At 43.8% G+C, this 26,128-nt stretch overlaps 1 protein-coding gene across 6 annotated transcripts in view; it reads right to left on the bottom strand.

The window, feature by feature from the left end:
* The window catches only part of OTULINL (OTU deubiquitinase with linear linkage specificity like), a 40,949-nt gene extending 15,497 nt beyond the window's left edge, over positions 1-25,452 (bottom strand). Inside the window, exons 1-3 of one of the 6 annotated variants that reach the window (XM_065584239.1) lie at positions 12,869-16,319; positions 10,888-11,060; positions 10,100-10,263 (exon numbers count right to left, since the gene is read on the bottom strand). Coding sequence is in view for 5 of the 6 variants with exons in the window: in XM_024102068.3 (XP_023957836.2) it covers positions 20,387-20,651 (265 nt within the window). In the remaining variant the exon portion in view is untranslated. Of the gene's footprint in view, positions 1-920; positions 7,389-10,099; positions 10,264-10,887; positions 11,061-12,868; positions 16,320-20,386; positions 20,687-25,255 lie in introns of those variants that run through there. The other 5 variants (XM_065584237.1, XM_065584238.1, XM_008164377.4 and 2 more) reach the window with 5 other exon arrangements.
* Positions 25,453-26,128: the final 676 nt, after the last annotated feature.

Below are 26,128 nucleotides of genomic sequence, written 5' to 3'. Positions count from 1 at the left end.
ATATTTTAAGCATCATCTGACTTTAAAAAAGGCTTCCCTGAATCATGAGGAATGGCCATTCACAGTTGAATCCATGAGCTGATTGCTTTCTTTCTATAGGCACCATGTGTTGGTCAGTGCCTTGCCTCTGCAATATGAATTGTGGGCCAGATCTTCAAACAATGTAAATCAGTGTAGCTTCCTTGACTTCAATGGACCTATGCTAATTTACACCAGCTGAGGTTCAGTCCCTCTGCCTTTAATTGTGAGTTTCCTTAATCTTTTGGGACTGATTTTTCCCAAAATGTGTATGAAGTTCAAATTCATTTTGCCTATTCACATACAGCTACCGTGAGTGCATGAATCATTCAGATGTATGCCCATGTAATCCTGGTAATTACATGCACAATTGTGCACAAGTTCTTAGGTGAGCTCTTGCACATATAAAGAATATTGATGCAATCATTCAAAAGCTTTGCTACAGGATATAACTTTTAGGCTGTGTGGAAACAAGGATCATGTCTAGAATCACGCACTGAAATGTTTTCTTCCAGTAGTTGTGAAGAAAAAGAAGCTAATGAGTTTTAAGGGGTTTGTTGACTGATTTAAAGTACTTCTCCTTCTGCCAATCCCACTTGGGCTGAGTACGCTAGCACCCAAAACTCAGACAGCAGGGGAATGAGAGAGGGGAATCAGCCCTGTTACATCAGCAGACCAATAGAAGCCACTACTCAATGAGGTGAGCAACCTTGATTTGTATTAACTTAATTGTACTAGATCAAGGAAATTTGCCAATGAACTTTTCATCTCACTTCAATGATTTAATACATACAGGGTACATGCAGCAACATACTTTGGCCTTGTGAATGTGCTTAATACATGAAGACAGACAAATATCCGATTACCTTTTATTCACAGTGCTATAGTAAACACCTGCTCACCTGACATGAAAGGGGGTTACTCCTGGAAGTGCTGCTTTTGAAGGGATAAAGAACAATTTTATAATATGCACTCCTAAAGTAGATCCAAAAATCAGTGTAACATTTTAAAACGCATTGTCTTCCAGGAGCTGCAGCAAACATTTATCACTGGCTACAACTATAACAAAACATTAGCTCTTTCAGTAAGGTCCAGAGATTTTGATTGTTGGGGAATATCCTATGGCATCTCTATTCATAGCATATGCACTGATTATCTATGGAAACAAATGGGGGTACTTTTAATAAACAATTTCAAAGCAGCTAAATTATGACTAATTGTATGAGGTTTACACATTGTTTGAGGGGGAAAATCCTGGGAGGTTAATAGAGTTACAGTGATTTATTTTATCCCTCCTCCATTTCTGTGGTGAAGGCATGATTTAAAAAAAATCAGCAAGTTTATAATATAAGCTTCTGTTAACTATACTAGCCCCTTGTAACAGTTTACAACTCTTGTTCATTACCTGGCACATTCGGTTGTCTAAGTTTTCCCACCATTGTACAAAGCAAACCCAATGCTGATCCAGCTTAAAATATCCACAGCAAATTAATCAAACATATTGGAACAAAAACAAGTGAAGATGCAAAGGAAAAAAACAACTTGTCAAGTCTTTTTTTGCATTATTTATGGTGGCCATATATATATATATATGTATGTATATATATAGACACACACACACGTACTACCCTCATTTGATTTTGATTGGGCAGAATGGGACTATTAAAAAGACTGAACTGGTATTTTTCCCCAAAGTAACATGTTTTGTAGAATAGTAGAAATACATTTGAGCAAATTCCTGACATCTAAGGTTTCTGTTCCAGTTCCATATTTTACGGGGAGGGTGGGGGGAGGACTCACATGAACTTTGCTAGTGTTGAAAAAGTCCTTTAATTTACATAAAACAGAATTTCTCAATAGCCTTACACTGTATTGAGAGATTCAGCAAAAAAGCAGTAGAGCCTCTTTTGAAATCCAGTGATACCCCACTTGTGGTACGTGTGTAATAACATAGCAATAAGTAACTTGGGTGTTCTTTCGGCCTGGTCTACACTACAAGGTTAGGTCAATGTAACCTGTCTTGCATCAACCTAGCTGTGGAAATGTCCTCACTTAAATTTGGCTCCCACAACCTTAAGTGCCTCTCTATGCCGATTTAGTAACACTGCCTCCCTGAGTGGCATACAGTCAATATTGATGTAGTTATGCTTATGTCGACTGTTATTGACTTTCAGGAGCTGTCCCACACTGACAAAACAATTGATACAAGCACTCCTGGTAAGGAGGCACAATGCTGACACAAAGAGCCAAGTGTGCACACACACAAGTGATTTAATAACTGCAGTGACTCTGTGCCGAAGTCAGGTTGACATAATTTTGAATTGCAGACATGGCCTAAGTAAGATATTGATGCTCTCCTATGGGAGGCTGGGAGGCACAAGGCTGTGTGCCTTCAATAAGAGAAGTTACTCCTGGGGGAATTCTGCACCACTGTGCATGTGCAGAATTCATGTCCCCTGCAGATTTTTTTTTCTCAGCAGAAAATACATTCTGCTGGAGAGGCACTGCAGTTACGCCTTTCACCCACCAGGGAATGCTGTGGCACCAGAACAGAGGGCAGCCAGCTCACTGGCCATATCAATCAATCAGCAGCTGATAGAGAGGAGAAGAGGCTGCGTTTCTCACAGAGCTCTGTCCGCGGGGCCAGGTCAGGAGGCATGGGATACAGGTGAGGGGGAGACAGAGTGGGGCACATGTGGCTGCTGGGTGGGTCACATAGACTGGGGTTCAGAAGGGCTAGTGGAGGGACTGACTGGGGCAGGGGATGAATGGGGGGGTGCAGTGCCACATGGAGATGAGGAGTGGCTGAGTGAGGGTGCAGGGACACATGAGGACAGGGGCAGATGTGCCTGACTGAATGGGAGAGGCTATGGGTCTGCATGGGAGAGGCTCCCCAACTCCCTAACAATCCCCTCACCCCACCAAAAAAAAAAAGTTCCATACTTCTCCCAACAACCCTCCAGGTTCACTCCTGGGTTCCCAGCAATTATTTCCCTCTCCCTCAGCTCCTCCGTTACCCCTACTCCCCCCAGCCTTTGCACTGCTTCTGAGGGGTGCTGGAAATACATTTCTGTATTGTAGTTTTAAAGAATTATTACTCAGAGTTCTGTATTAATATGCCTAGTAAGGAATCTATTTGTTAAAAAACATTTCCTGAATTTCTTTTGTTGTCTGTTTTGTTACAGACATTTTGAAACTGGCATGATCCTATTGTGTTATTTTGACAAATAAAATATGCAGAATTGTACAGAATTTTAAAATATTGTGCTCAGAATTTTTAGGCACAGAATTATTATTTTTTTGGCAAAGAATTCCCCTAAGAGCAGAGAAGTGCACCACAGGAATGACTTAGGGATTGTCTAGACAAACAGCAAGCTGGGGTGTAATTCTACAGTGCATTAATATGCCGTGCACTTATGGTCCTTGCAGACCTTGCTACCGTGCATTAGAAGTTCCCTAATGCACACTGACTTACTCCTGTTTTGAAGCACACGAGGGAACTTTAGTGTGCAGTAGTAAGGTTCACACGGACAGTTAGTGTGCAACATACTAGTGTGCTGTAGATTGACACCCCAGTTTGCTGCACACTCACTGCTCATCTAGACTAGCCCTTATTCTGATTAGAACATCACTTATCCATTTACATGTTAGACTTAAGTTTTTAAATAAATGGCTATTGGAAACAGAGTTGTTGTTGCAAGGTCTCCAAGATAAAAATGTTATTGATACCAATTGTAAACTGGAATAACCCACCAATACCAAACTTCTCAAAACATACTATATATGGGATTCTGCCTCGAGGCGGGATTAGAGCTCAGCTGTTCCTCGCACCCAGTGCTGTGCTCACACCAAATCTCTTCTCCAAACCTGAGCGAAGACATCACTACAGTCAAGGTGAGGGCTGAATCTTCTGCAATCTCTGGAATAGGTACAACCCTCAGGCTTCTAACAAAACACTCATGAGGCCTTGGGATGCCCAAGGAACCTGGTGATCCTCCACCCAGACGGGTGAGCTGCATGAGACGCATCTGGGCGGACAGCAAATGGCAAAGTGAGAACCTTTAAGTTGTGACATATGGACTTTTCTATAAGACTGTCCACTGAGCAGGTTTGAAACCTGTGTATAAATAAAGGAGCCCTCAACAAGGGTGGCTTCTCACTGAGTGTTTGTGGAGTGATTGGTGGGACCTGCAGCAGCACATTCCTAGTGCAAGGGAGCACCTGGAGGCTTTGACCCCTCATAGAGCCAGAAAGGGAATACAAAGAAAACTACCATAAAACTGATAAGTGTCAGAACTCCCCACAGTGGCCATCATCTTCACAATCAACTCTGCTAGCACTAGAAAAATCTATAGACTATTGGGTTCTATTAGGCACTAAAAAATACCCTCCCCCCCACCAAGAACATAAAGAGGAGTGTGCCTGCAACTGTGTTTTACTGCTGGTGGGGAGTGAGAAGTGGATTCTTGTCAAAGTCCTCATCCGATCAGCCACAAAAAAATATTAGGTAGTGTCCTTTCCACGAACACAGCCGTCTTCTATTTATCTTTTTATACCACACACATCACTGTGATAACCAAGCACCTTCCAAAATTAAAAGTAGACTGGGTGACTTATGACTGAGTACACTTTTTTCTCCATTCCTCCACACAGTCTGTGTTTACTTTTTTGGCATTATTAAAAAAAAAAAGCCTTTATGGCACACACAGGCAAACAAAGTCAGAAAACCAAGTTCTGTATTTTGATCAGAAAGTGTTGAGGTCTGTATATTTAGATCTTACACAATGTACATCAGATCCCTTCTAGTGGCTGCTACTGAGAGCACAATTATTCCTTTACATCAAATCATAGAGGTCTGGGCTCAGGATCTGAGGAGCCAGAGTTCAAACTTTGCTGACCACCAATGTTTGGTTGGGAATGAGGTGGTATCTTTATAGTTGCACAGTGCAGACCTCCTGTTTTTCCAGGTGAATTGAATAAACCATTTAAAAAAAACCACCCACAAAATTTCCTTGAAAAGAGGGTTGTATAGTATAAAACTATTTCTCTGACAATTATATGATCTGATGTGCACTGAAACACAAGTATTCCATCTTTTAGTCATTTTTCAGTCACTTGGATAAATTGTGTCACACATTGGCAGGTTTGAAGGTTGAGAGAGCTATGATAGCAAAGACCCTAGGGAAATGGGGGCCGTAGTATTTGAATACAGTCTGTAGCTTCAGTTCCCTTGGAACCAATAAGAAATAGCCATCTTTACTAGGGGCACATACCCCTCCTTACCCCCAGTGAGTATTTGCTTTCTTTACTGAAGACATGAGTAGTTTTCAGTCTCATTTTATGATATGGGAAGTGTTTGTTATAAGGGAAAACTGTTAACAATAAGAAAGTTAGGGAAAAATTAATAATTTTGCCTAATTATACCAAATTTCTTTATATGTACACGTGAGGACAGTTAAACTTCCATTCCAGCCATCTGAAACGTGAATGATAAACCAGTCATATGTTAGCAAAAAGGTTGCTAAAGAAGGTCAGATGCTGAATTTTTTTCAAGTCATATTTAATATATTTTAACTCAGACTCAGTAACTGATTTAGTTGAATCCCCAGAAAATTCATTTTTACCAACAGATAATGTGCTGTAAATTTTGAAAAGGTCATACAAAACAAAGAAGCTGAATCCCTGCTGCAAGTAAAAAACTAAACCCAGCCTTATTATAGACACAGTACTGCACGTTGGTAATATTACACGGGGCGTGGGCATGCACACACGCTTGTATAAATGCAGCTGAACTGAATTTAACCCTTCTGTTAAGAATAGAACAGAATTAGAAGAGTTATGTAATATTTATTATGTTGGTTGCCTGTTGCAATCCTGATACCAAGTACAGTAAATTACACCATTTGTATAAGGTTCAGAAAAATAGTGAAACATTTCCTATAATGCTTTATAGAACAAGAACCACCCTTCCCCCACACCTCAACACCACTATCGGGTCCCCAACTTCAGAAAAAAATAAAATAAAAGGTAAAATAAGCACAATTTTTCTTAATACCAAGGTTCTCCTCCCTTGGTGTTCACACCTCAACTGCTAGCAGAGCACCTCACCCTCCCTGATTGAACTAACCTCGTTATCTCCACACTGATATATACCTGCCTCTGGAGATTTCCATTACTTGCATCTGAAGAAGTGAGGTTCTTACCCACGAAAGCTTATGCTCCCAGTACTTCTGTTAGTCTCAAAGGTGCCACAGGACCCTCTGTTGCTTTTTACAGATTCAGACTAACACGGCTACCCCTCTGATGGTAAAAGTAGTGTTCAGTTTAAATTGTTCAAGTCTTGGCTTTTATATGGAAACAGGCATACACTTTGAGACTGAGACAAGAGTCAAAAGGTCACACAATATACAACAGTTTTTGCAGTATTTGGCCCAATACTTTCAGGAAATCCTTTGCTACTCAGCTGCCTTATATGAGTCAAAAATGTCTTTCCCTCTGGTTTCCAGAGGCCTTTTAGAAAAAATATAATTGTGAGGTAGCAGAGTAGCCTTTTCATTGTAAAAATACCCCAATCTCCCAAGCTGTCTAAAATTGTAGTGTTTAATACACTCCAGCTGCTGTTTGACATACTACCACCATATCTGTATCCAGGACCCTGTTTGTTGAGAATTTAAAGTATATTTTTGCTTGATTGCAAAAAGGATAACACATGTAATTATATTTTTCTTCTAGGGATTCCTACAAATGAGGGTAAATTTCAGTTCATGAATCCATTCGTATTCTAGTCTCCTTCCAGAATGGTACACCAGCAAAGACCAGTAACTGGCTCAAATCCACTTCCAATCAAGCAAGGAAAAAACACAAGAGAACGTTTCAGACACTAATAAGTGAACATCATTATGTACCACAGAAAATGTAAACCTTCTCTAAGCACTTACCCTTAGCAACTACTATAAATACATTCCTTTGTAAAACAAACAGAAAATCTTCCTGAAATTTCGGTCATTGCCATTATTATTTTATTTTACAGTAGAACCTCAAAGATATGAACACCAGAATTATGGACTTCCTGGTCAACCGGACACCCTGTGGAACCAGAAGTGACCAATCAGCCGGTTGCAGCCCCAGCACTCCCCTCGTAGCTAAACCCTGAGCCCCAGTGCCCCCCATCCGGCTGAAGCCGGTAATGGAGCCACGGGGGAGACCCAAGCCCCAGCAATTCTGCAGGGTCAAAGCCGGGAACGGAGCCATGGAGCTGAAGCCCCGAGCCCCAATGCTCCCCACAGGTCTAAAGCCCTGAGCCCTGGTACTCCCATGGGGCAGAAGCCCTGAGCCCCCCACCCAGAGCCCTGTGTCCCAAGGGTCAGAAGTCCTGACTCCCCGCCTCCCCACCGGCCAGAGCCCTGCCCCTCCCCCGCACGCCTCCTCCACCCCCCATGGCTGACATCCAGAACGTCTGTGTTGTTCAGAGTTATGGAACATTTCAGAGTTATGGACAACCTCCATTCCCGAGGTGTGCGTAACCCTGAGTTCTACTGTAATTCATTAGGATAAGTCTCCTTCCCCATTCAGAGATGTTACACTCCAATTATATGCAAAGAAATAAGATTTATGTAAACTCCTATAAATCTATTATTTCAAGGAAGGTTATGATTTATAGAGGATCTATCTGTGGCTGAGGGTTATGGTGAGTCAGCCAGATGCTGCTCAGGGTTGTTTTGTCCAGTCTCTGCTTTCCAAAACATACAACTTTTGATGGTGGTGTGCTAAATCCAAATTGGCAGAGTAAAGGACTATTGAACCTATATTTTAATCCTGAATGCCTTCCTACACTTAATCTTAGCCAAAAGGCTGAGTAATATGAATTCCTTACCTTCTTCAATAAAGTGCCTCTTGATTTGCCTGGATAACTGGGACTTATATCAGGGAAAATTAAAATGTTACCCCCCTAAAAATAATTGTTTTGCCCTCTGACCTGCTTATCGTTCCATCCTGTTTGCCAATATCACACAGCAGGAACCCTAAAATAGCTTTGTTCTCTCTCCTTCAAAGATGCACAGCCATTAGGGACTGATGAGGCTAATCCTCACCAGGATCTCCCAAGCTGTCAGTCATTCTATAGACACTAAGGGTATGTCTGCACTGCAGTAAAATACCTGTGGCTGGCCTATGCCAGCTGACTCAGGCTCAGGCTGCAGGATTATAAAACTGAAGTGTAGATGTTCGGGCTTGGGCTGCAGCCCAGGCTCTGAGACCCTCCCCCTCTTGCCGGGTTTCCGAGCCTGGGCTCCAGCCCAAGCCCGAACATCTACACTGCGATTTTTAGCCCTGTGAGCCTGAGTCAGCTGACCAAAGGCCAGCTGTGACTGTGCCATGCGTCTTTTATTGCAGTGTAGACGTACATGTAGTCTAGGGTGTGAACTGTACTGCATTCTGCAGTAAATGCTGCAGCCACTGGGAGTCCTGGTAGAGCTGAAGCTGTGCCAGCCCCCTGAGTCACCGCAGGAACAGGCTGGCAGACAGCAGAACTTTCACGGAAAGGGATATTATGGCCTCTGTATGAGCCAGGGGCAAAGGGCTGTGGGTGGTGCTGCTTAGTAAATAAACTACAGTGTCTAGAGAATCACAGGTAGTTGCCTGTGTCCTGATCTCTTCTCAGGTGGGCACAGTGTTATAACAAGAGCAATATACATACAACATAACTAGGACAGGAAACACCTTTTCTCATGTTTGTTTGTACAATTCCTAACACAAAGGAGTCCTCCTGCTCAGGGCTGTCCCTAGGGGGGTGTGGTGCCTGGGGTGGAAATGACAAATTCGGCACTTCCAGGACTGACCATGCTGGGCAGGGGGGGTGATGTCTCCGCAAACAGCCAGGGTGTGGCCCCGCCCACACTCCACCCCCCCACACAGGGCAGTGCCACTAGGCTCCAGGGTGCTGGGGCCATGCTGCCTGCCTTCCCGAGACCGGGGAGGCTGCCGCAGCAGCGCCACGCACTCTCCCTCGGGTGGAAGGGGTGGGATTGGGGGCTAGCCTCCCCCACCAGCAGGTCACGCGCTGCCCGTGCATGCCGGCCAATCCTGCCGCCCACGGGGCCCCCCAAAGCACGAGGCCAGGAGCGGTCACCCTGATTTGCCGTACCCTCGGGACGGCTCTGCTCCTGCTACATGACTGGGGTCCACAGGCATTATCATCATAAAAATTATAATCATGGACATGAGTGCCAGAAGGTCAAGATATACAAGAAAACACGAGTACTTGTAACCCAAATAAGGGATGTATTCAAAGGAATCAGTCACTGAACAATCAGAACAGAAAATAAAGATACATACAACAGAACGGACTGTGACCTGTATGAGAAAAACTATCTGTCAGAGTACCCCATCAGTGCTCTCAGGAGAAAGAACTAAGAGCAGGCCTTGTATGGTTTTTGGCAAGTCACCTACTCTCTGTGTTATTCATCAGTTTATCCATTTGTAAACAACCATTTACAGGCTTTAGGACTCCGGAGCCTTGCGGTTGAAGTGTGATAGCTGAAAGGACAGGACACAACACAACAAGAACTGCTGTCTAGCAAGCACACTATTAGCTTCAGGGCAATATTCATATATTCACAAGCTCAGCACACCCCACACATCCAATAAATAAAAGATTACTCAGACACAGCCAGGAACCTCAACCCTAACCTAACCAATGACAGAAACAACATTATACAGAACCAAGCCTGCTTCCGATCAATAACTACTAGTTTCTTAGAAACAGCATGACTATCTGGCACCTACTGACAGTAAATTGTTCTGAAAGCCCATCAGTTTTTACATAATTAGTGATATCAATACAATTCTGGTTGTTTTTGTCTTCACCTGCTGGTACAAGGAAGCACCCACCTTTGCCTGTGCCAGTGCAGGAAATCAACTCGTTTGACAGTCTAGCTTTACAGCTGTTAATTTAAAGGCATACATGGAAACAGTACCAGAGACTGCAGCTCTTTAGAATAGTGATTTTATTCACCATATTTTGCATTTTGGAAAGCACCATGTAAAGTTTTAGAAGACTGTAACTAGTAATCAGCAATAATACCTGGCTTTGTGGCAATGTCAAAGTCCTGTCTTCTTATTGTTTGGTATGTGAAAAAGTGCGATTCCACAGGTGGAATTTCATCAGTTTGGAAATTTTACATTGTGTGATTTAGTCTTAAGTGGAACACAGGATCTGGTCCAAGAGGGAACATAGCTGTACCTCTCCTAAAAGAGCAACCATAATGTAATTAAATGTAACATCCTTCTAGAGGGAAAATGCCAAAGTCACCACCACAGTAGCATTTATCTTCAAAAAGGGGAGCCACACAAAAATGAGGATGTTAGTTAAACACAAATTTAAAGGAACAATCAAATGAGTGAAATGCCTGTAAACTGCATGGAGACTATTTAAAACACTATAATAGAGGCTCAAACTAAATGTATACCCCAAATTAAAAAAAAACAGTAAGAGGACCAAAAAATTTCCACCAGGACATCGACAGAGGAAGTTTGGGAACAAATCAATAAATTAAGCAGTAATAAGTCCCCAGGACCTGATGGTATTCACCCAAGAGCTCTGAAGGAACTCAAATGTGAAATTTCAAAACAGTGATATGTAACCTATCACTTAAATCAGCCTCTGTATCAGATGACTGGAGGGTAGCCAATGTATTGCTGATTTTTTTAATAAAGGCTCCAGGCAAATCTGGAAACCACAAGATGGTAAGCCTAACTTCAGTACCAGGAAAACTGGTTACAAATATAGTAAAGAACAAAATTATCAGATAGGTAGGTGAACACAGCATGGTGGGGAAGAGTCGATATAGTTGTTGTAAAGGGGTATCATACCTCACCAATCTATTAGAATTCTTTGAGGCAGTCAACAAGCATGACAAGGGTTATCCAGTCAATAGAATGTACATGGATTTTCAAAAAGCTTTTGACAAGGTCCCTCACCAAAGGCTCTTAAACAAACTCAGCAGTCATGGGATAAGAGGGAAGGTCTTCTCATGAACAGGTAACTGGTTAAAAAAATAGGAAACAAAGGATCGAAATAAATGGTCAGTTTTCACAATGGAAAGAGGTAATTAACACTCTTCCCTCCAACCCCCAGATCTGTACTTGGACCTCTGCTGTTCAACATTTTCATAAATGATATGGAAAAAGGGGTGAAGAGTGAGGTGGCAAAAATTTGCAGATGATAGAAAAATTATTCAAGCTGGTTAAGTCCAAAGCTGACTGCAAAGAGTTACGAAGGGATCTCATTAAACTGAGTGACAAAATGGCAGATGAAATTCAACGTCAATAAGTGCAAAATAATGCACACTGGAAAAAATAATCCCAACTATACATACAAAATGAAGGTTTCTAAATTAGCTATTACCACCCATGAAAGAGATCTTGGCGTCATCATGGATAGCTCCCTGAAAACACTGGCTCAATGCGCAGCAGCAGTCAAAAAAGCTAACAATGTTAGGAACCATTAGGAAAGGGATAGATAATAAGACAGTAAATATTATAATGCCACTATATAAATCAATGGTATGCCCACACCTCGAATATTATGTGCAATTCTGGTTGCCCCATCTCCAAAAATATATATATTAGAATTGGAAAAAGTGCAGAGAAGGGCCACAAAAATGATTAGGGAGATGGAACAACTACTATATGAGGAGAAGTTAAAAAGACAGACTGTTCAGCTTAGAAAAGAGACAACTAAGGGAGGATATGATAGAGGCATAGGCGCAGATTATGGGCTGGAGCACCCATGGGAAAAAAATGGTGGATGCTGAGCACGCACTGGCAGCCCCCCATCAGTGCCTTCCCCTCCCTGCAGCACCTCCCGCCAATCAGTGCCTCCTGCCTGCCGCGGATCAGCTATTCCACGGCAGGCAGGAGGCGCCGGCGGGGAGGAGGGAGGGCAGGGCGCACTTAGGGGAGGGTCAGAACAGGGCAGGAAGAGGCAGACAAGGGAGGGGCATGAAGAAGCAGGGTGGGGTGGGGCCTTGGGGAAAGGGGTGGAGTGTGGGCAGGGCCTTGGGCAGAGCTGGGGGGGGAGCACCCCCTAGCACATTAGAAAGTCGGTGTCTATGGATAGAGGTCTATAAAATCATGAATGGTGTGGAGAAAATTAATAAGGAAGTGTTATTTACCCCTTCATATAACGGTCACCCAATGAAATGAATAGGCAGCAAGTTTAAAACAAGGTAAGGAAGTACTTATTCAGACAATGCACAGTCAACCTGTGGAACTCGTTGCCAAGGGACATTGTAAAGGCCAAAAGTATAATTGGGTTCAGAAAAAAATTAGGTAAGTTCATGGAGGATAGGTCCATCAATTGCTATTAGCCAGAATGGTCAGGGATGGAATCCCATGCTCCTGGTATCCCTAAATCTCTGACTGCCGGAAGCTGGGACTGGAGGACAGGGAATGGATCACTTGAAATTGCTCATTTCTGTTTATTCCCTCTGAAGCATCTGGCACTGGCTACTGTCAGAGACAGGATACTGGGCTAGATGGACTATAGGTCTGACCCAGTCTGGCCGTTCTTATGTTCTTGGTCTCTTTCCACCTCCCTTTTACCAGGAAATGGTAGGGAGAACAGAGACACAGGATGGAGGGCAGACAAACACATGCTTGGGAAGGAAGACATCAAAGGCAGTAAGAAAGGGATCATGAGGAGCAAGGCTGTGGGCAGAGTTTGAATTTCCATTTGCTTTTTTCCAGTTTGGTCCCCAAGATTTCAAGAGGGCTGCTCGCAGAATGGGCTTGTCTACACAGAAAAATATACCAGCATAAGTATAGCAGTATAATTACACCAGCAACTCACCATGTGGACACATTTATTCCAGAAATGTTTCCCTTGTAGACAAGCCCTAGGACATTGTGAATAAGGTTGGCAGGATCTGGCCCTATCTATTTTGATGACAGAAAAGCAAGTTTTTCAATTTTTATTCTTGTTAGCATTGCAGAGGGGAAAAAATATCAGCGAGGCAGCTGGATCTGATTAGTGTTGTCTCTTCAACCCTAGAGGAACATCATTAACTTGAAATCTAGACAATTTTAAAAAAAAAAAAGTTAAAAGTAGTGGCAGATACAACACCTCCACATGAGTTCTTCTCCCAGTTTTTGGTTTGATCCAATTACATTGTTGCGTTTTTCTCTCCCAGTCAAGCAAAAGAGCCAGGCAAATAAAAAAGTAAACTGACTTGACAATACCAGGGAAAGTGAAATTGACTATAAACAAAGCACTGTCTGATGCACAAAATAAACTGAAATAAATGTTTTCTTTCCATTCTCTTAGTCACTCTTGTTAGAAGTAATGCCAAAAACTACAGGAAGTATAAATATTTCACCTTTGTGATTTAAATTGATGGTGTTCCTTTAACTCCTGATTTAAATAGTTGGAATTTATTATTATTACTAGTGTACATTGGAATTTATTATTAGTAGTAGTATACATTTGGCATCACCATTGGTATCTGGACACCTTGCAAAGATTAAATAGAGACATTCAAGAGCTCCATAAAAAGAAGCCAAAAGACCAGGGTCTCCTGCTGCCTCTGCAGCTTTACCAAGCAGCTTAGAAACCAAGACTTAATCAGCAGTGAAGGCCTGGAAAAAGAAATGAATCTTGTGGCTCCATCTAGCAATGGATTCTAATTAAGCTTGACTCTGGATACCAAGCTGATTTTGCAGGGCTAGCAGTTTGGGGAATGGGGAGTGTCTTTTTACTTGTAAACTAAGGATATTTAATATGAAATAACTGAGAGCGAATAATACTGGAATACTGCATGCAGTATTTACAGAATCATTTTTCAGAGCTGAACTGCACTTTAAAGCATCAACCGTATCTGGAGTTAACTATTTTTGAAAACCCAAGCTTTGACGAACATGTCACACTTAGAAGGAATTAAAAAGAAAAACAGGAAGTGACAAGAAATGAAAACAAGAACATCAAGAAATGATTTAGTTGGGGATTGGTCCTACTTTGAACAGGAGGGTTGGACTAGATGACCTCCTGAGGTCCCTTCCAACCCTGATATTCTATGATTCTATGAACAGAACTAAAGGACATTAAACAAAGCACACAGCAAATAGGAATAACAATAAAAGGCCTCTACATGCATGGGCTTGCTTAAACCTTAAAATTTCCATGCCAGCTGTTGTAACTTTCCCTCAGCCCAGCTATCACCATCTCTGGCTGGGAGAAGCAGATTAACCTGCTCACACCATCTGTTTTTTTTGTTGTTTTTTTTTTGCCAGCCTGTTAGCTTTTGCTGATACCTTGGGCAGTCACTGGCCACTCACTCCAACCCTATTTATCTTTTATAGGATCTCTAAGATTTCTAATCCCTTTGATCATATGGGATCATATGCCTTGGGAACAGTAAACTATTCTAGCCCAGAGTGACAGACAGGGGGTACTCCCCATCTGATAACTTTGCCATTGTTTCATTTCCTTGGGGTTTCCCCCTTTACAGCCTCCTTTGATTTAACTCCCAGCATTTAGGCAGATTAATATCAAACAGATTATAAAATATCATATGCCCCTTTGGTTAAGCTCCATAATTCTTCACAGCTCCTCGTTCATTTCAGCATCTAGTTTTAAAAATCCCCTGTCTTTAGTACCCTCCATGGACTGGACTCCTGCTATTTGGAACAGCCATTCTCTCCTACTGCCCCACAGCCCCTTCGCCCCTTAGATTTGCCACTTGTTTTCAAATCTCAGCAAAAGCCATATCTTTTCTCCCTTGTCTACATCTAATTTGTTTATTTCTGCACTGCAGGATTTTGTGTGATTTTAACTGATTTTCTCTTAAAACTGCACTAACAAAAGTTATTCTGTCCAACTGTAAGTAAATGTGTAAATATGTATACGTAAAATTAAACATAGTAGCACGAACTGACTCTCAGAAGCCCATGAAGGATGGCAGGGGAAGGCGAGCAAAAGACAATTTATAGCCATTTTGCACCAGATTTAAACTCTTTGTTCTTAGCCATGGGAAAATATATACCGGGATTCATTGTAATGAAAAGAATTAAAGAATTAGTTAATAATGCCTTATTATGGTATCTTTCTGGAAAGTGCCATGTTATCAAGTCTGACATCAAGTGCTGTAAGAATGCCCATAAAACTGTATTTGCCAAGCATGGAATCCCAGCAACGATATTTGTGAGCAAAGGTCCTTATTATTCCATACATGGATGAAAAGCAGCTTCATCAGCGTTGGAGTACAATTAGTCCCTGTATATCAAGTAAACGACAAAGCCAAAAGAGAGATGCAGATTGCCAAGAAAGTGCTGGAAAAGGTGTCAGACAGTAGCTCAGATTAATGTTTTGTTTTATTGGCTTATTATAGCTCAGTTAAAATACAGATTATATTCTTCAGGAAACAGTTATAAAGGTATTAAAAAAGCTCCACAGTTAACGTGTCTAGTTAAAGCACCTTATTAAAATATCTTTATACCAGTATAACTGCATCCACACTATGGGGCTTGTACCATTTAACTATACATTTAAATCTGTACAACTGTTGTGTGTAGACAAACTAAAATATCACTTTGCTACTGCACCTTCTCACAGTGCTTTTAAAGCTACGGAATTATAACCAGACATGGCTTAAAACTGTAAACCCAAGAAATACAGACTTCTGAAAAATAATGTATTTAAAAAATAAAATGACTATATATAGTTGTAACCTTTGTGCAAGGCGAGTAGACCTCTCAAGTCCCAACATACTTGATATTTTATCATGACTGTTAATGTAGAGCATTTGTGTCATTGCATAATATCATTTGCACAGCCCACTCCCCCAATTCACCTACCAATAAAATTATCTTAGTCACTTACAACACACAACAGAATATGTATACTGTATACATGATGGTGCAGTACAATAAGAAGTTTGAATGGCCACATTACTCACAACTGCCAAATCACATGATCATGCTACCTATTTTACCAAATAAACTTCTTCACAATTCTTTGAGAGGTTTTTTTGTTTTCAACAAAAATGTATTGGCATCATCTTTTGTATTCTCTCCCTGAAAGCTTGACTCCATTAGTACCGTGATTCCAGTTGCTCAGGGCTAAGAGCAAGGGGACATCTAAACTATATTTCAGAAATTTAAGGCCCAATATTTTGGAACCTACAAGGCCTACAAGCAAGTGCTGGTTCCATCGGAAAGCTGGAAGTCTCCCCTTTCTGTTTGTAATGACATCCCTGGCCGGTAATCTTTGGGGACTGAACCTGAGGCCTCACTCTCAAAATCATGAACCTTTGCTCAGGACCGAACAGAGGTTGGGGGGGGGGGGAGGATATGGGGCAAAAATCTGAAATAGAGACTCCACCCACACATCCTTCCAAAAAAAAAAAAAAGTACCATGGAGATGGAAGAGTTTAAGAAGAGGGGAAGGAACAGGGGGTCAGAGAGGGTCCAGGCCTGTGCAGTTGCTGTCCTCCCGATAGAGACGAGGGGACTCTGCCCTGCTTGTGTCCCGGAGGGGCAGGGAGTGTGCTCAGCGCGTCTCCTGGGTCCCGGTGCAACAATACCAAGGGCAGCCATAGTGGAATTTGGACTCAGACAGAGCAAGCGAGTGGCTCTCCGCACTACTGATGGCAGACACTGAACCCAAAGGGTGCTGTGTGACCCTTGTGCACCACGTCGCAATGGCTGTCACTCAAATTTGGCCGGGCCACCCCTCCATTATTTTGGGCACCCTCTAAAATGGGGAGCCCTGGACAAACTGCCCCTGCTGGGCAGCCCTGCCAAAGGACCAGGTCCATTAGCTCAGGGCGGCAGCAGACCCATAACTCTGATCTAGTCACTAGAGGGGGAGAAGGAGTCATTCTATTAGCGTAGGTTACACATTTTGCCTGGCCAGGGAAGCTCATCCACCAAGTTGAAAAAAAATCATATTTCAAGGGTTACACAGTGGTTAAAATAAAATAAAAATAAATTTAAAAGAGTGGTTTGAAACAGCTCAGAGATTTGGAATGTTAAAAATAATGCCTCTAAGGATGGATTCGCGGACAGAGGGCAGGTGCCGATACATAATGAAATGCAAAGGACCCTGAAATTCTCCTTTTCCCCAAGAGGAGGGTCCTGCTACTGAAGACTTAGCCTAGGGCCTGTTTGTAGTAAAAACGCTTGTTACCATTGTTTTTAAATTTACAGTGCCTAAAGCAGTGGTCACTTTTTGAATCTAAGGGCAACCCAGGATCTACCCTGCCCCTTCCCCAAAGCCCTGCCCACTCCATCCCCCCTCTCTCCGTTGCTCACTCTCCCCCACTCTCACTCACTTTCACCAGGCTGGGATAGAGGGTTGGGGTTCAAGAGGGGGTGCAGGCTTTGGACTTGGGCCAAGGGGTTTGCAGTGTGGGAAGAGGCTTTGGGCTGAGCCAGGGCAAGGGGTTGGGGTGCAGGAAGGGGTGCAGGCTCTGGGAGGGAGTTTGGGTGCAAGGGGGGCTCCAGGCTGGGGCAGAGTGTTGGGGTGCAGGAGGGGGTACGAGGTGCTGGCTCTGGGAAGGGGGTCAGGGCTGGGGCTTGGGGTGCAGGAAGGAGTTCAGGATGCAGAAGGGGGAATGGGGTGCTGGCTCCAGGAGGGGGCTCAGGGTGGAGCTTGGGGTGCAGGAGGGGGTATGGGGTGCTGGCTCCAGGAAGGGGCTCAGGGATGGGGTGCAGCCTCCTGCTGGGCAACACTTACCTCCGGCGGTTCCTGGTCGGCAGTGGGCGCACTGAGGCTAAGACAGGCTCCCTGCCTACCTACACCACTCCTGGATGGGGCCAACGCGCCCCTGTGGCCCCTGAGGGAGAGCTGGGGGGCATGTGGCTCCACTTGCTGCCCCTCTCTGCAAGCACCACTCCCGCAGCTCTCCAAGCCAATGGGAGCTGCTGGGGTGGTGCTTGCAGGCAGGAGCAGAGTGAGGAGGGAGACCGCTCCCCCCTCGGGGGGGGGCCACACTGGCCGCTTCCAGGAGCGGCATGGGGCCGGGTAGGCAGGGAGTCTGCCTTAGTGGCAGCCACACTGCAACACCGGAGATCTCGATCGACCGGTTAGTGACCACTGGCTTAAAGTTAGGCACCCACATCCATCTTAAGGCAATTATACAGAGGCCTGACTTTTAGAGGTGCTGATCATGCAGATTTGTCATTGAAGTCTATGGAATATTTGGGTGTTCAAAACCTCTGAAAAATCAGACCAATTATTTATTTGCTTAATTAAGGAATTAGTTGCCTAGTTTTAGGCATGCAACTTTGAAAATGTTGACCATAATTTCTAGTGTTTTCCCTCTCCGCCCCCAACAAGAAAACCAAACCAAAAAATAAAGTCACATACCCTCTTATGTATAGTGGATTCCTTGAGGAGGGAGGAGGGGGAGTGGGTCAAGCAATATTTTGCATGTGGTTATGCAAATTGGCTTCTTCATGGTGCCTCTAAAATACAAGCATCTTTTGTCCCACTCTACATCTCTATTTAAATGCATATTTAAATTCTCTGTCTAAACATTAGCTGTTGTTAATTACAGACCTCAATTTAGGTCCTGAGAGATAAGCTCCAGAGATTTAAAAACAGTTTTTAGAGCCCAAGTATAGAAATTACCAGTTTTAATAGTTTACACATGTTATTCAATATACTGAGAAATGTGAAAACAGCAGTCCCTGGGGCTAAGGTAAAATGGTAATTATATTTTCAAGTATCAGCAACTGAGAGAATTACAATAACCACAATAACGTACTGACTGATTGAATCGCCTGAGAATTACTTCTCTTTAACTTTCAGAAGTTAAAACTGAAAGCGAGGTAGGAGCAATTTTCACATTTCAATCAGTGAGCAAATGATTAGTTGGTCAGCAAGAGAGAAAGAGTCCAGGCTCAGTCAGTGTAGTAAGACAGACGGATCAGTCGTAATTATTAAACCAGAAATTTACTCTAAAGCTGTATTGCTACAGCAGAAAGACAAAGTGAAAATATATGGTTTCTGGAACATAAGAGATCAGTCAATATAGGCACAAGGCTGTAAGGTAGTAAGCACTGGTTGCACTGTGACCAGGAGATGTAGCTGCAATCACCTGGGAGGAGACTAAGGGGAACATGTCCATCTTTTGACTGCTCTGGTGATGTCCCCCTCAGGGTGACTTTGGAAGTCAAGCACTCCCTCCTCCTTTCCCCCTGTGATGGGAGTTGAGGGCACTCAACACCATGCAGGTTTGGACACTTATCTGGGCATCTACAAGCCAACAACCTCAGAGTGTTCAAAATGTAACATTCAAGGTTTAAAATGAAGAATTTCCATTTTCAAAAAATATAATCCCTTCCTGGAATTCCACCCCTCCCTCTCCCAATGCCTTAGAAAACACATATACACACCCCGTTGGAACCTTGCAATATTTACAAGGAACGGTTTTCCCCCAAATCTCTGGCCTCAGTCAAATCCATGTGCTGTCTCTATTAAACGGTTCCAGCAGTATTTTGTGTTTTTTGTTTCTTAAACAGAGACCACAACTGGAAGAAAGCTGAGCATTATTAAGTCTCTCTTAAATCTCTGTAGACACTTCAAATATTTATAGTCCTTGCCAAGGAGCCTTCAAATAACTGAGCATAAAAAGATCTATGAATATAATCGCCTATCAACAGTTCCCCAAACTGTTGGTAGTAGAAGCAGAGTCCCTATATTACACAAATGCATGGGCCAAAACAGTGAAAGCCCTTTGCCCTTATCTTTTTCCTGGGGTGTGTTGTGGACATGGGTAATGTGGCTTCGCCCTCTGGCACCTCCCATAAGGGTAGGTATGTGAGGCTTGCAGAAAACGCCCCTTGGACTGGAAGCCAAATTCCACCCCCAGCTTGTGCCAAGAATGACTGAAAGGGGAAGGACCCGATCCCTCTCCCCAGCCCTGCAGGGTCCACACTCCGCACTCCCAGGCGCTCCCCACATCCCGTTGCAGTTTCCCTGTTTCCTGCCCCGGCCAAACCATGCTAGAAAACCAGCCTCCCCAGGGCTAGTTCTGTGCGCAAGGGGCAGCCACCGATCCCGCGCGAGAGGGAGGGAAAACTTCCCACCCCAAGCCCCGCTGTAGCCCCTATGAGCCCCAGGACGAATCCTCTGGCACCTGCCACACGCTAGCGACCTGCAGAGACGCAAGGGCGGCTGGTGTAGCGCGGGCAGGAGGAGCTGGGCGGGGCGGGGCGCGGGCGAGCGTGGAAGGGATCCCCGGGGAATGCCGGGCTGGGGATCCCCGGGCCGGCACCTGCAAGGAGCCCCAACCCCGGTGCTGCCGCCTCCCCCCCTCAGCAGCCTCCGGAGCCGCGAAGCACGAGCGGTCACTGCAGAGCCTCTCACCTGCGGGGCCGCCGCCGCTCCCGGGAGTGCCGCGCAGGGGGCGGGGCCCTGGGGGCAGGCGGCGCCGCGCCGCTGGGGAGGAGCCGGAGCCGGAGCCGCTGCCACTCCCACCCCCGGCTGCGGGAGCTGGCTCGGGGGCCGCTCTCCCCCGGGGCTGTGCCGCCTGCGCCTCTGAGGGGAGCCTGCCCCTCTCTTCGGGGTGGGGGGAAGGGCGCCCCCAGAGGGTGGGCAGGCTCCTGCTGTGTCTAGAGCAGAGAGAATTCATGACATAGGAGCTCAGTGTCCCACACACCAGCAGGCTCCCCCCGACCCAGCTAAAGTTTCCCCGTCTGCAGGCAGGGTGGAGGACTTTGGGGTACCAGTACAGCACCCCACGTTTTTAGCTGCCAGTGCTGCCCTGTGGACACCGCTGTTGGGACATGTGCCACCCCTCCCCGCCAGAGGCTCCAGTGTGGATGCACTCCCCAGAAGTTTCTGCAGGTGCACTTGGCTGGTCAGTCCCCTAATGGTGGAGTTGGTGTGCACAGAGAAGCCCCAACATTTCCTGGGTGTGCCCCAGTCTTAATATACAGATCCAGCCAAAATGGTAGGAAAGTAACAGGGCCCTGAAATCGCTTGTTGGGGAGACTAGCAATTGTCTCAAAACTTTTGATGCATCACAACATTATGATATGCTGGTTTGACCCAAATTCAGAAAAAGTGCCCCCTTTTTTCTCTCCCCACCAATTCATCAGCCTCCCCTGTTAACCAAACAGAAAAATAAACTATTTTAAACATATTCCATGTTGGAGGGCACGCTGAGACCTTTTCTTTATTTTTTTTTTAAACCAGCATTTCCCTTAAAATCTGAAGGCTCGTACAGTTCAGTACCAGAAAGGACTAGCAGACCTGCATACCACAGCCCACCAACACTACACACACATACACTCCCAAAATTGAAATTAGTCCGAAGTATTACAGTCCACAGGAGACTAAACTATTATTATGCCCCAGGCAGAGAATAGGAAGAACCACCACAATGGCTGGGAACTGATCAAGTGACATATAGTCAATTAATCCCAGCAAGTGATCCACACTCCATTCTTCAGAGAAAGACAGAAAAAAACCAACAACCCCAAAGGTCACTGCCAATCTGACCGGGGAGGAAATTCCTTCCCAACCTCCCACATATGGTGATCAGTTAGACCCTGAGCACATGAGCAAGAACCAGCCAGCTAAGCACATGAGAAAGAGAATGCTCAATATCATTGTAGAGCTCTGGCCCACCCTGTCCAGTGTCCCTATCTCCAGCTGTGGCCATCTCAGATGCTTCAGAGGAAGGAACTCCCCCCCCCCCAAAAAAAAAACCCCAGAAAACACAGAGGGGGGGATTTTTCCTAACCCCTGCAGGTAACTGTCTGAAACATAAGGAAGACCAAAACAAAAACAAAAAACAACCACCTAGTAGCAAACAGGCTGGGTTTTTAAGGAGATACTGTACTGGCAACTTGTCTGTTTTGAAAAATTGAGTTAAAGGCATCCTACACATTCCCCTGAATCCTCCTGCTAATTTGTTATTTTATGGTCACACTTATCCTATTGTTTTAAAATGGTTTTAATTCTCTCACTACAAAAAACAAGCGATAACAAATTGACTGCATACTGAACAGTCAAACTGAGAAAGAGAATCCCACCCTACTTATCACTTTCAGTCACAGCAAACTTAGGTGTTATTTGTCACAGTAGTGGGTAAAACATTTGCAGTTAGAAGTGCAAATTTAAAGTTGGTTACCCTTTCAGGAGCAAGTTAGTGATATTTCACCTGCTTCTGTTCAGTGGCATAGGTGTCTCTTCTCCCTCCACCAAAGGTTTAGCAATTAGAGACAAGTTAATTTTAAGGGCCTGTCTACACTATGGAAGTGACACAGTTGGGAACAATTAGTTTGCTTCATCCTCTGGATGGGGCCAATTTATCAGTTTTTGTTTTTAAAATGTTATAAAATGCCAACAGGATGTTAGTCTAAAACATCAGCATGTGACTTCTTCGGTTTACCATCAGCAAACGCCTGCTGATGCACCCTCCTTATCTGCACCCTCCCTCTTCTTTTCAAAACTTTAAGAAACAAAGGAAGAAACTGATGCAACAGATTAAAATATGGGAATTCTGGGATCCAACCCTAATACATGAGTGTCAAATGTAGCCTTGAATTCAGAATAGTCCCAACTGATACAATAGGAAGTAAATTTGCATCTTGTTTCTCAGTAATTTCAAAGGATACAACAAGGATAAAACATCTTTGGTTTAAAAAGGCCATCAAATATCACTTAGACCCAGTAAAAAAATCAGATCTGAATTAAAATATTTCAGTGCTGTGATTAGTGGAGGACAGCATCTAATCCCACATGTTGCCTATGTCTCTGAATTTGGAGATCCCATTTGTGATGGACATTGTTAATGAACACATGTGGGAAGGTGAGATGTGATGCTCCTGGAGTCGTTTACTAGATATCCATTTTTTAAGGTTATGTCACTGAGATTTGATCTGGAGCTACAAGGAGTGTCCTGTCCTACAGTGATCAGCAGACAAGGTCACCGTGGTACCTGATGCTCTGTGCTTCAATTTCCCCTCATCTAGCTCCAGGTATTTCAGTGTCCTACTCTTGGATACGACAATTCAAGTGTTTTTTCATGATTTAGCCCTCCAGCCAAATTCTGCTTCCTTTTTGGGAGGTAAACAACATCCAACAAAACAAATTGGCATCCAGCAACCTCACGCTGGTCTTCATCCTGACTCCAGGCTCAGTTGTCCTTCTACCTTTTTGTGGCAGGGGATTTTCACACTACCTCCTTCCCAGTGGCCCTATAGAGGAACCCAGACCCTTCCTTACTCTGGTTTCCCATCCAGAGACCCTGTAGCAAGCAGCCCAAGTCCACCTATTCAGACCTCTTGCTTCACCTTCTGGGATCATTTCCTACCTATGTCTCTGTCTGGGTCTTTTCCACAGCCCCTTCCTAGGTTCTCTCTCTAGGCTTTTTCACTGGGCCCCTTTTGGAGAGCCTCTAACACCACCTGACACTCAACTGGCTCTGTTGTAGAGCATCTTCTTTCTGCCTGTTGGTCTCTGACACTGTATCACCTGCCTGCTCTTTACCAGTCTCTCTGTGTACCAAGCTAAGCATGCTCTTACAGGAAGCCTCACCACTGCTCACCTAGTTAACTAAGCATGGCTGATGCTGAGCCCAGCTCCCTTAAAGGACCAGTCCACCCTGTGCTTGTTGATATACTAAGCTCAGGATGTTACAGAATTCATTATTAACTGAGGGTTTGGAGTAAAAGTTATCCATTGTAGGGCTAATCAAAGGAAGACAGTCTAGATCAAAACTAGGATCACCTGAGACAAAAACAGCACTTATTCTTCCCAACCAGAGAATAATTTCTGCTATTGATGGGTTGGGGGTGGAAAGATGCCGCTGAACTGTGCTGTTAACAAGGAAACTTGTCTGAAAGGTAATTTCATCTCAAAACAAGCCTGGGAAACTACAGAGGGAACTAATGAAGAAATCAATTAAACCGTGGCAGAGCCAAGCTCTATCACAGCCCCTAGGTATAAAATATTCTCACTGTAACTAATGTTTACCTAAAAGATACATGTGACCTCCATGAAGACACAAGGAAAATTCTGCAAAGGCTATCCCCTGAGAATGGCTAAAGTTTGACACTGTTTGCCACATTTTCTATTGCAGATATTTTTTGCATGCCACTGTACCACACTGAGACACACTCTGGGGTTTTAGTGACTTTGCTGCCAATAAACAGGATCTATCATCCTGCTGCTGGGGTTTCCAGAGGCTATTGTGGGCATTTGTAAGCAAGTTGAAATTTCAGCTTAATGTCTGGTGGCACCTTAAAGACTAACAGATTTATTTGGGCATAAGCTTTCGTGAGTAAAAACCTCACTTCTTCGGATGCATCCGAAGAAGTGAGGTTTTTACTCACGAAAGCTTATGCCCAAATAAATCTGTTAGTCTTTAAGGTGCCACCAGACTCCTTGTTGTTTTTGTAGATACAGACTAACACGGCTACCCCCTGATACTTGACAGCTTAGTGTGTATCCATCCAGAGCCTCAAGTCCTTGACCAGACATGGACTGAGTTATACCAAGATCAGCACATTTAGGACACGTAGACAACTCTACATGCAGATTGTGGGACGCTACTACATGAAAACATTGCATGTTCTATTTTGTGAGGAAACTTACATAAACTTTTGGATAGGGTAAACCACATTGTTATAGAAAGTGTCTCAAGGACACCTCCTCTCTAAGGCACAATCATCACATGGATTGCCTTCTCTTATTCATGATCACACAACATCCCTGTGGCAACTACAGCAGTTGCTTAAATGGGAAGTTATATTATGCAAGTATTAAGGTATTTTAACCATCTTTACTGCCATAGATATACTGCATCCTTTTTAAAATAATTAATCTCACTGTCTATTTTTGTCCTTCATTACATTTCCCACTCCCATCTGTTGGAAAGCCAACATCGTAACTGCATTAACTCAAGAAAAAGACATGGGCATCTCTGTGGCCAGCTCTGTGGAAACAGTGGGAAACATCTATTTCCTGACAACTAATGACCTGCTGGGTTTAAGGATCTTAGACTTTGCTTCAGTCTTTCAGTTTTTCCAGCCCACCATTAACAGCCAAGGAATGCTTTCCCTACTGGGCATTGTTGGTTACATTTGAAATGCAACATGTAATCAAACCCATGCATATAAACAGTGCCTATGAGGACATCGTCCTCAACACCAAGAGCTTTCTCTAATTGTTCACAGTGAGTCTGGATGAGACTCCAGCACTTAGAACTCAGTTCCACAAACTCACCAATGCTTTTTTTTGATGATTGGTCAACTCTGTTTCTTTTTACGGGCTCAGTGAGTTGTTCTCTATTCTTGCTCGCTCCTCTGTCCAGGTGTCTCAGCATCTCCTCTCTTGGGGCTCCTTCCAACTAGATTTTTTCCCCCCCAAGTTGTTTTGTCAGTTGTAGAAAACCAGTCTTTACAGACTCAGCTCGTCTTTACAGATCAACAAACTGTGAAAGGATCAGACTTCCTGTTTCACTTCCGTTAAGCTTTTCAAAGTTTCACAGGCAGCATATGCTTCTCCATGCATAAGCCACAAGAAAAAAAAACAATGAAGCATAATTCAGCTATTTATAAAGGCCACGTTGGTTACTTCCCTGTGTATCTTCCATATTCCTTGGAGATTATAGGACAGGGATTTTCGAACTGTGGTCCATCAACCATTGGTGGCCGAAGAGGGTCGTGTCAGAAGTTCACAGAATCATATGGCACTGGCTGCTCATCCTTTCCAACTACTAAATCACATTAAAAGGCTAAAAAATATATAAATACTTCCTTAATATTATCTATACATGGAAAAAATTGCTTTAGTTTCTGCAGGACCCTGATGCGATTGTCAATGGGAAGGGAGGTGGCTTACAGAACTACCACTCTTTTAAGATATGGCTCAAACTATGGAAAAAATGGGGGTATATATAAAGCCAATTAAACCACTTAACAAAAGGTGAATTTTAAAAAAGGATGAGAAAATTAACCTCTTGTAAGGTTCATGTTCATTTCCTCCCCAGGTTTTCTAAGTTAAATCAGCCAGTGGTTTCACAAAAAACCTACACGTTTATTTTTTTAATGGCCAGTAGGAAGACATTATTCACCATACAAGCTCAGCCCATTGGTC

The sequence above is a fragment of the Chrysemys picta genome, chromosome 2 (genome assembly GCF_011386835.1).
Source record: "Chrysemys picta bellii isolate R12L10 chromosome 2, ASM1138683v2, whole genome shotgun sequence".
NCBI lineage: Eukaryota > Metazoa > Chordata > Testudines > Emydidae > Chrysemys > Chrysemys picta.
The sequence above is the reverse complement of the archived record's forward strand: the minus strand, read 5'-3'. Positions and strand labels throughout refer to the sequence as shown.